The 10,323-nt window shown below is 35.0% G+C and overlaps 1 protein-coding gene across 1 annotated transcript; it reads right to left on the reverse strand.

Annotated features, from left to right (window-relative positions):
* Positions 1-698: 698 nt before the first annotated feature.
* On the reverse strand, positions 699-5,403 carry LOC126717774 (receptor protein kinase TMK1-like). The gene is made up of 2 exons (XM_050419664.1): positions 2,779-5,403; positions 699-1,630 (listed from the first exon to the last, which is right to left on the reverse strand). Exons 1-2 carry the CDS (start codon positions 5,072-5,074, stop codon positions 1,098-1,100), a joined length of 2,829 nt encoding a protein of 942 aa, XP_050275621.1. The 5' UTR covers positions 5,075-5,403; the 3' UTR covers positions 699-1,097.
* Positions 5,404-10,323: the final 4,920 nt, after the last annotated feature.

The raw sequence follows: 10,323 nt of genomic DNA on the forward strand, positions 1-10,323 counted from the left end.
AAAATGACTGGCCTTCCTTATCCAAAAAAGAAAAAGAAAAAGAAAATGACTGGGCTTCTTTTTCTTTTCTTTTTTCTTTTCCTATTTTCAAATTATTTTTCCTTTAATGAAGTGCTTGTCTATTACAATTTATAGGTTAATTATTTTTTCCAAATTATTTATTGAGGTATAACCTTAAAAAAAAAAAAATTATGGGAGAAGGTCTATAACTTATTAGTATAAATCTAGGAAAACACCAATTTATATTTCTTGGGTTATGGAGGATAATAGGATATGTTCCTATATTCATCTTTTGGTTAAAAAATGAGACTAGTGATGCCACTGTGCCAATGAATGACGAAGTAAAAACAGAACAGCATGCAAAGTTAAAGCACACCTTCATAACATCAATCCCCTACTTCTAAATTCTGAATCAACAGTAGAATTATCAAATATTAAAATTCTGAAATTTCTTGAAATTTAAGAGATTTTTTTTTTTTTTTAATGATAGTGAGAATTAGAATTTTAAGAGCATTAGTAAGAATTGAATTCCACACATGAAATTTCATAAGCAGGCAAATTTTGAGCCAAAGCATTGTCACAGAAACTTAATTGAACAATTGTTTTCATGAGATCAACACAATGATATAACATCAAAATAAATAGCATTGAAATTGTGTGAACGAAGGAAAACTTTTAAGGATATGTACAAGTCCATATAAAATTAATTAAAATTCACTGAAATCTAGTAGGAATTTGTACACTGGATAAGTAAAATTGGACCCTCCAATCATTAACTTAGTCCTTTTCTTTATGCTTGATACACTAGCAAACATCACAAGGATGAACTCTATCTAACTCAGGCACAAAGGGGAAAATTAAAGATACCTCCTTGAGTTTTTCTGTCTATCTGCATATCAAGGACTTCTAAAATACCATAACATCAAAACCGTTCAAGCTGTAGAGAGGGGGGAGAAGAAAAAAAGAATCTCCATCTAGGCATGGAAAAAGAGGACAAACCTCACCCAAAAGGAACAAATAAGGCACAACGGGCAGAAGGAATAAACACGATAAATCACATGGGGCCATTAAGAATAATCCAACTTCATCCCCAAGCTTCAACGTCCATCCGATGATGCAAATGATTCTGCAAAACCAGATGGCCGATTTGGAATGCTGGTTTGGGTATTGTCTCCACTAGCAAGATATGATGATGAAGTGGATTCATTTATATTGCTCATTCCCTCAAATTCCTGCCACTTCTTGAGTGCTTGCGGTAAGGGCATATCAAGGTCAATACCATAATTGTCCTCATTATCGGGTTCAGTCGGTTTCCAGAGCTCGACAAGAGAAGAAAGCACATTCACTACATAAGCCATGTCGGGCCTCTGGTAGGGTTCTCTCCCAGTGCAGTGGCCAGCCAACTCTGCAACAGTATTAATACTGGCAAGGCTTTCCTCATCAATATCAATTGTTGGGTCAACGGCCTTCTGAAATGCATCCTTGTTAAGGTACATTCTGCGGAACCATGTGACAAGGTGCAAGCTTTCTTCAGGCTGGGAATCATCGAGTGCCTTTCTACCTGTGATTAGCTCCATCAAAATCACTCCAAAGCTATACAAATCAACCTTGGTAGTCACCCGTCCGGTCACTGCTCAGTCATCCATGAAGGTTTAATGTCAGTACCACAAGGATTGATAATTGATCAGAAACCACAATCATAACAACAATTTATACATGACTATGGTGAGGTATGGAGAAAAAGCAGAAAAGAAAAAGGCGATATAAACAAATAGGTATAATATATGAATAACAAATGTCTGCTTTAGGATTCATTTATCCCATGAGATGAATTTACAGGGACAAAAGCCATTCCATTTTGTTTCCATAGCATTTCATTAAAGAAATGTTCAAGTACTGTATAAAATATATTGGAGAAGAAAATAAATTTGTATGTCCTTAACAATGGAGACCTTGACAGCAACAAGATAAACAGAACACACAAAACAATGGATTTTACATGAACAAGCACCACCTTCACACAATATTAACAGCAACATACATGGTGAACTGTCTAAACCCCTGGCCCCCAAAAATAAAAGGATGACATTATATTTTGGAAACTGACTATTTATCATGCACCAAATTCATATCTCAAAACTGCAGCATACAAAAATAACCAAATTCTTGCAACCGACAGAATGGACACACATTAAACACAGGTACAAATAAAATGTAGTATAAATGAATTTAATGTCCTCTCATGAAACCAATACTAAACTTATAAGCTGAAATCAATGTATCTAGCAAGGAATGAGAGCAACGTAGTACTAGTACAGGAGGCTCTGCAGAAATATCAGTTTAACTCTCATGTTTTGAGGGCATAATGAAGTCCTAACTAATCAGATAGAATATGATTTTGAGTTCAAAGATGGTGTCTTCACAAGTCACATAGCATATTATTTTCCCCACATTAATTTAATTATGTTATTTCATTCAGATTCTTAAAGATGTTTTCAGGCAGTAACATGAGACAATTGTCTTTTTAGAAAGTGGCTCTATATTGTGAATGGTGAAACAGACAAGGGGCTGCTATTTTGCAGTCATGTAAAATGCTGTAAGCCTATGTGCCTTTCTTCTGAAGGATGTTTGACTGTTGCTTAAATTCAAAAATCTAATCTTGGTTAGTCTTGGTTATTTCAAGGACAATCAGCTATAGATTTTTCTGAGCGTAGAAAAGTTTAGAAAAAAATTTAATACCTCTAAAATATTTAAGTCAAAGAAAATTTAAGAAGGTACCTGCGTATTCTGGTGCAAGATACCCAAAAGTTCCAGCTAGTTTAGTTTCAACAGAGAATTTTCCTTCTGGAGCAAGTCGAACCAGTCCAAAGTCTGACACTTTAGCCCGCATATCATCTCCAAGAAGAATGTTTGATGGTTTCAGATCCCTATGGATAAAGCTTTGATGGGCTAAACTATGCAGATATTCAACTCCCCTGGCAACATCCAAGGCAATGGTCAGTCTTCGTGTCCACTCAAGTGGTTTCAACCCCAAGTCTCTCCAGTGAAATAGATGCTGACTAAGACTCCCCTGGGGCATGTATTCATAAACAAGAAGCCTCTCATTTCCATCCAAGCAATACCCAAGAAGTGCAACTAAATGCCGGTGTCGAACCTTTGTAAGAACTGCAATCTCAGACATGAATTCAGTCTGACCCTTTTCACCCACTGGCCCTGATTCCATTCTCTTCACCGCAATCTTCGTCCCATCATGCAATTCCCCCTTGTAAACGGTTCCAAAACCCCCTCTTCCCAATATATTTTCCTCACTGAAATTGTTGGTGACACTCTTCAAAACTTGAATGGAAATCACCATATTCCCAGCCTCCACGACATGAACGTCGTTGTGTCCATTACTTCCGGGACTGAAACCATCATATGCACCACCATTTGCACCACTAGGTGCAACAGTAATCTTCACAGCATCCTGGTCCCCAGAGAATTGAGGATGTACTACCACTGCATGAGGACTTTGCACTTTACCAGAACGCTTTTTCTTTTTACTTAACCAACAGTAAACCGCAGCCCCAGCTAACAGCAGTACCACAACACCACCAACCGAAGCCCCCACAATAACTCCAACTTTAGATTTTGTCTCACCACTCTCAGAAACACTATCACCACCACTGGATGGCGAGCCAGGAGGCGCCGGTGAAGGGGAACTACTTGTAGCCTTTCCGATATCAGGATTCCCATCCGTGTTCACCTTCACACCATTTCTAAAAGCCGGTACAGCCCCATACAACCGATTATTCGAAACATCAAGTTCCACAAGATTAGGCAATTTCATAAGCTCACTCGGTATAGTACCCGTCAGAGAATTACCCGATAAGATCAATTTTTGAATCGATGGAAGCAGAGTAAAATTGGGAGAAATCGTACCCGAAAGACCCATCTTCTGAAAATTAACAACCGAAATATTGCCATTTGCCAGACATACAATCCCCTGCCAAGTATCACAAGGATCATTTCCTTTCCAATTACTCGCAAACACTTTCGGATACCCAAAAGCTTTCACAACCGATAACAAAGCATTAACGCGGGAATCACAAGCTTCACCGGGCACATCCGAACAAAAACTATTAATCCCTCTCATATCTACTTTCACACTACTAGGAAACTTAGGGGCCGGCCCTTGAAGCAAATTATTAGTCAAATTCACAGTTTTAAGGCTAGGAAGATTCACAAAAGAGTCCGGAACAACTCCAGTCAATGAATTGTCCCTAAAACTAGCATCACTCAACCCAGTAACTTTAGACAAGTCCGGTATCGGACCCGTAAACTGATTCCCATGTAACCAAACGCTAGTCAAGGAAGTCATATTAGCTAAAACAGCAATAGAACCATTAAGCTTTGTATCACCCTGTTGCCCATTTATCCAAAGTTCCTGAATACCCGAGCCAGAAAAACTCGCAGGCAATTCACCTTCTAGGTAATTGAAAGCCAAATGCAGAGTCGTCAAAGACACTAAAGAGCTTAAGTCTGGGATATTACCGGTGACGCTACAGTTGGTGGCCTCGAAAGTCTGGAGTGAAGTGGCTTCCTTGATGCTTTCTGGGATGGCCCATTTTTCAAAAGGGTTGTCGTCGATGGTTATGGACTGCAACGAGGTCATGCCGGTGAAGAAATCCGAAGGGAAGCTACTGAATTGGTTGCTGTGAGCTATGATTTGAGTCAGAGAGCTTAACCCCGCGAGGCTTGGGAAATCGCCTGAGAACTGGTTTCCTTGCACCTCAAAATCGCTCAGAGCGGTAAGGTTCTGAAGCTCCTTCGGCAGTGTGCCTTGGAGATTCATGTTCTTGATTTGGATCTTCGTGACCCGGTTCGATCCGTCGCAGTTTACGTTGTCCCATTCACACGGGCTCGTCGCTGTCCATCCTAGAGACCCGGGGTTCTTTATGCTCGCTCTGAAACTTTTCATCACCGCCGCGTCGTCGGAGTAAACGACAACCACATTGCCACACAGCACGAAAACAACGAAGAAAGAGAAAACCCTCATAACGACATAACCACCACCCTTCTGGGTTTTTGCCATGGTTTTAAGTTATTTTTTTCAAGATAAAAAAAAAAAAAAACTCACAAATGTGGATGTCTATTTCTTGAGTTTTCACTCTCTCTCTGGTTCTGTTGCTAAACAAACCCAGAATATTCACCCCTTTCCGGGTTTGTTATGGTTGTTTTTTCTCTCGACAATTTGTTATTTTTCTTGAAAAAATCAAAGCGGAGAAAGAAGTGTAATTTTTTTTTTAGGGTTTATGAAACGGTGGTTACATATAAAAAAAAAAAAAGGGTTGTTCTTTCAAGAGGGAATAATGTTTTGAAGATGAAGCGGCGGTGATAGAGCCGGGCAAGAGAGAAAAAACGTTTACAGAAAAAAGGCATATAAAAAGGGCGTGAATTTTTAATATTTTGATTTCTCAATCAGAACCGTTGGTTGTTACCATGTGAGGTTGTTGAATAGACGGTGGTGATTAGAGGTGGAGTGTGTTAGTTTGTTTGGGTTAAAAGGGCTGGCAAAATAAAGCGTGGGGTCTGGACAGCATAACACTCTCTGTATACGGACGGTACTGCACGTAACGTTTAGTGGGGCTTAAAAGAGGTTTTGTTTTTTTTTCTCTTTTTTATTTATCATTTCTTTTAGATAAGAGTTGCTGATATTTTTGTAATTTTTCTTTTTATTTTTACGGTTATTTTTTTTTTCTATGAAAACTATTTATAAAAGTGTTTAACTAATTATATCCTCAGTATCCTAAATAAATATTCTTATTTTTAATTTCTGAATTTTCTAAAGTTTGAATTTTTGAATCTCTCATTTAATAATTTTTTTTTATAGTAAATTTAGGAATATACCAAAATCCACAGCATCTTTAAATGTTAATTTTTTTAATTTGTGTAACAAAATTTTATATTTACTAAATTCTTATAGTGGTCTATTTATAAGTGTTAAAATATAATCATAAATTGATATCCAAGTATATTGTGTAATTGTGAGTAGGTTTTAGTGTATTTATGGGCACAAACGCGGACTCAAAATTTTTGAAACCAATTGATTAACATATTTCAATTGGTTTCAAAAAATTTTGAGTCATAATCCTTACAGAGATATTTTCTGATATAAAAAAAATCTTACCTACTTGGAAAATATTTTTGATATTTTTCTGATATCAAAAAAAAAAAATCCTTACAGAGATATTTTTGCCTTACCTACTTGGAAAAAAAAATCTTACCTTTTTAATCATATAAAAAGCTGGCTCTTTACTTCTTCTTTATGATCCAGCTGTATAGATTTTTTTTCAAGTCAGAAATATCGTGTGGAGTTTCTTGAACTAGTGGGACTAGAAAAGATATTGAAGAGCTGTTTATCCCTTGATTGCTTCTAGTTTGTCTCATATTTCCTTTTAGGGACCACAATGATTATGTTTAATTTCAAACATTTTGTTTGTTGTTACTTGAAAATTATTTTTTCACAATAAAAACAAAAACTTCCTGGGATTTTCACAAGAAATTAACAAACACTTTCTGGAGTTTTAACAAAAAAATTTATCATATTATTACAATTTATGTTTCACGGACGCGGCTAAAATATTTAAGAGCACGTATCCGTGTAGGTAGCCACTAGTATCCAATACAATTTAGGTGTTTAATTTATTTAATTTTTTAATACTTTAAACAACATTTTATAAGTATTATTGTACTTCTTTACTCTATATTATTGTCTCTATTATTGTTACTTCATTTACAAAACCTAAAATAAACATATTATGTCAAAAATATTTAATATAATTATTAATATTAATTAATTGTCATATCATAAATATATCATACTTTAATTTTTCAAGAAATGTTATATCCATATATTCGTTTCAGGTCGGTCCCATACTCCCATGTAACTTTAGATTGCAATTTACAAACAATAATAAAAAAACAAACAAAAGAATTTTAGTGTTCCAACCGCGTCAAAGAGTGGATAAGAGTTAAATATTCATCTTCCTCGGTCTTGTCTGACTGTGATCACATTTTAGGCATGTTTGGCATATCGAGAAGCCCGAATCCAACGCTAATAATCAGGATTTTTAAGTAATTACTATTAATTAATTATGGGATTTGTATCAAATATCCATATTACAGTTTCTAGTTTCTACTACTTTTAATGCTGGTTTACGCGTTGCCATATTTTTTTGTCACCGTCCGCAACAGTTTCTGACAAAGCTATTAAAGAATCCTTTATTATTTTTAGCTCACTTTTTAAAGTCATTTAAAAAAATATATCTTAAGAGCACTGAGTCTATAAGATATTTCTTTTTTGAGCACGTTGGGTAGATCATTTTAGTAATATATTTTTAGTTTTTAAATAACATTACATGTATTTTTATATATTTTTCTATTTATGTGTATTTCAAAAAAATATAAACAACATTATTTAAACTACTCTATCAAACGAGACCATATTTTTTTGAGTAAAAGATATTTTAAATATGATTATATTAATAAGTGCAGATTTTTCATCTCAAAAAAATAATAATAAGTACAGATTTGGTTGGTGTAGCTGATAATATATATTTTTTCTACTGACATCAAAATTAATATAAGAAAACCCAATAATCCACCCCAATTAAAGTATATCAGGTTATTCTCAACGAAAAAAAAAAAGTATATCAGGTGTACAAAATACTGATCCAATGGCAGAATCAAATTTTAGTTTTAGGGGTTGAAGTTGAACTAAATTTAGATAACTAAATTCTTGTTGTAAACTATAATATATTCTATTGTAAATAAAGTTGGATATGAGGAAGGTCCGGTTTGGGATGGGAGTGCTCCACAGTTCAAGTTTTGGGTCAAGATGGGCAAGAATAAATGGGTTATCAAACACTCCAAAAATGAAGAAGAGGTGGGTCTTGGACAAAGTTCAGAAATGAAATGAGCAATTTTGGGTCTCTGGTTTGTGAAATTGGTTCTTTGATGGGTGTAAAATTATCAAACACATTGTGACTTTGTCAACACCACCTTAATACACATATATGGAAATGGAACAGATTTGGATGTGGCTTTTTTGGATTGTTCGTGGAGTTTACACGGAAGGTGTGTTGTGTTTGGTTATTAGGTTGATTGTGCTGAACCTTAACATGGTTGTTGAATCTAAAGACTTCCATTTCAAATTTTTAGATTGTTTGTTTGTATAATTAAGCTTCCTCATTCTAAGTCTTTAGATTGGAAACCTTAACATGATTGTTGAATCTATTGCGGTGCCGGCTCTAGAAATTTTTTTTAGGATGGTCACTAAGGAATTTAAATTATACAAAATTTAATAAATCGATAACTTGAATATTTGCTACAACTTTGAGTCGAGTTGCTAAGGAGAGCAAAATTGTTGCGACTGCTAAGCCAAAAAGAATATAATTATTGTCACCATCAAGAAGAACTAACAACCACAATATTTTTCTTGATACCATTTTTTTAGGGAAAAATGAAATTAGAAATTATTTTTATTAAATAGGTTGAACAAGTTATAAATTTGAATATTTAGTGATTTTTATCTTTTTATTATTATTTTATAATAGGCTTTTTGTTGAATAATTTGATTACTTGATGTTGTTTGGTCTTGTCTTGTTTTTGTTTGGTTTATGTTTGTTGTTACTTGGACTAATATTTATTGTTGTTATTTAAGATTTTTCTTTTAATTTTATAGAAGGGATTAAGGATTATATTTGGGAGGAAAAATTAATTTTGGAGTAATACTACATTCACAACATTTTTACAATAAATCTTATGCAAAAAGCTATTATTAGTGAGTAAAAAATAATATCGTTATTGGGCTCAAATTAAAATTAGTAACAGTTTACCACATTTGATTTGTTGTAAAAGTATTGTGAAAATGTTGTGAATGTAGTATTATTCTTATTTTTGTTAAACCTAATTTTTGTAATTCTCAAGTCAGGGTGTTCAACATTTTTATTAGAGTGGTCACAATAAATTAGTTAATAAGATCCAAGATCTCATATGGGAAATAGTTGAGTTCAAGGATAGCTAGCCTCCAAGAAAGGGGGATAAGGAAGAGAGAATTAGAGAGTGGGTGGATAAGAAAGTAAAAGAAACTTATGTGTTATTGCCTATCCATTTCTATGAATATACTCAAGTATATATACAAGCCTTATCACAGTACTAAACTAATCAATGATTACAACCAATGATTCAATAAATACCAACTAACTAGTCATACTCAACTAATCAATGATTACAACCAATGATTCAGTAACTACCAACTAATTAATAAATGATTAACAATGCAGTAACTAACTAACTAACCATTGACTAACAACAATAATAACTGACTTAACTAACTGAGTCAACTCAGCAGCCTTGGCAGCACAACTCAACAGCCTTGTATCAATACTCCCCTCCTCAAAGCACCTTGCCTACAAGGTGAGGGAACTGCTGTTGAAATTGATATAAATCCTCCCCCAAGTAGCATCCTCTGGAGTGCACCTTTACCACTGCACCAAAACTTGTGTGACTAGTCTATTTTTGAGCTAGAGAGATCTATCCTTCAGGATTGCCATAGGCTTTAAAGTGAGAGAACCTTCTAATGTAACAACGGGGAGTTGAGAGATAGGAGTAACCTGGTGTCCCAACTTAGCCTTGAGACAAGAAAGATGGAAAATAGGATGAATATGAGAACCTAGGGGTAATTCCAATTTGTAGGCCACTTCTCCAACTTTTTGTATGACTTGGAAAGGACCATAGAACCTTGGAGACAATTTACCAAGTGTGGTATGCTTCAAGGACCTCTGTTTATATGGCTACAACCTTAGATACGCCCAATCCCCCACTGCAAAACTCCTCTTAGACCTGTGCTTGTCTGCTTGAGACTTCATTCTTTCTTGAGTAAGCAGAAAATTTTGTTTTAGCAATAACAAAACTTGCTACTAAGACTTCAAATGGTCATCAATAGCTCCCACAAGACTCGTACCAGGGATGTGATCCAACAGCCTTGGAGGGGGATAACCATATAAAGCTTCAAAGGGAGTTAACTTTGTAGAGATGTGAAAGTTGGTGTTAAACCAAAATTCAACTAAAGGCAACCATTCTACCCAAGAAGAAGTCTTATCAGCTGCAAAAGCCCTCAAGTACTACTCTAAACTCCTGTTTACCACTTCAGTTTGACCATCTGTTTGAGGATGGTAAGCTAAAGACATGGCTAACTCCACACCTTGAAGTTTCATTAATTCACTCCAAAAACAAGAAGTGAAAACTGGATCCCTGTCACTCACCACATAAGCAGGCATA

Source organism: Quercus robur, chromosome 3, assembly GCF_932294415.1.
Source record: "Quercus robur chromosome 3, dhQueRobu3.1, whole genome shotgun sequence".
Lineage (NCBI taxonomy): Eukaryota > Viridiplantae > Streptophyta > Magnoliopsida > Fagales > Fagaceae > Quercus > Quercus robur.

What these genes read in the sequence shown, in the direction of transcription:
- LOC126717774 (XM_050419664.1), bottom strand. Translation starts at nt 5,074, where the DNA reads ATGGCAAAAACCCAGAAGGGTGGTGGTTATGTCGTTATGAGGGTTTTC. An exon ending in TCTTGCACCAGAATACGCAG is followed by an intron (nt 1,631 to 2,778) that starts GTACCTTCTTAA and finishes ATGACTGAGCAG; the next exon opens with TGACCGGACGGGTGACTACC.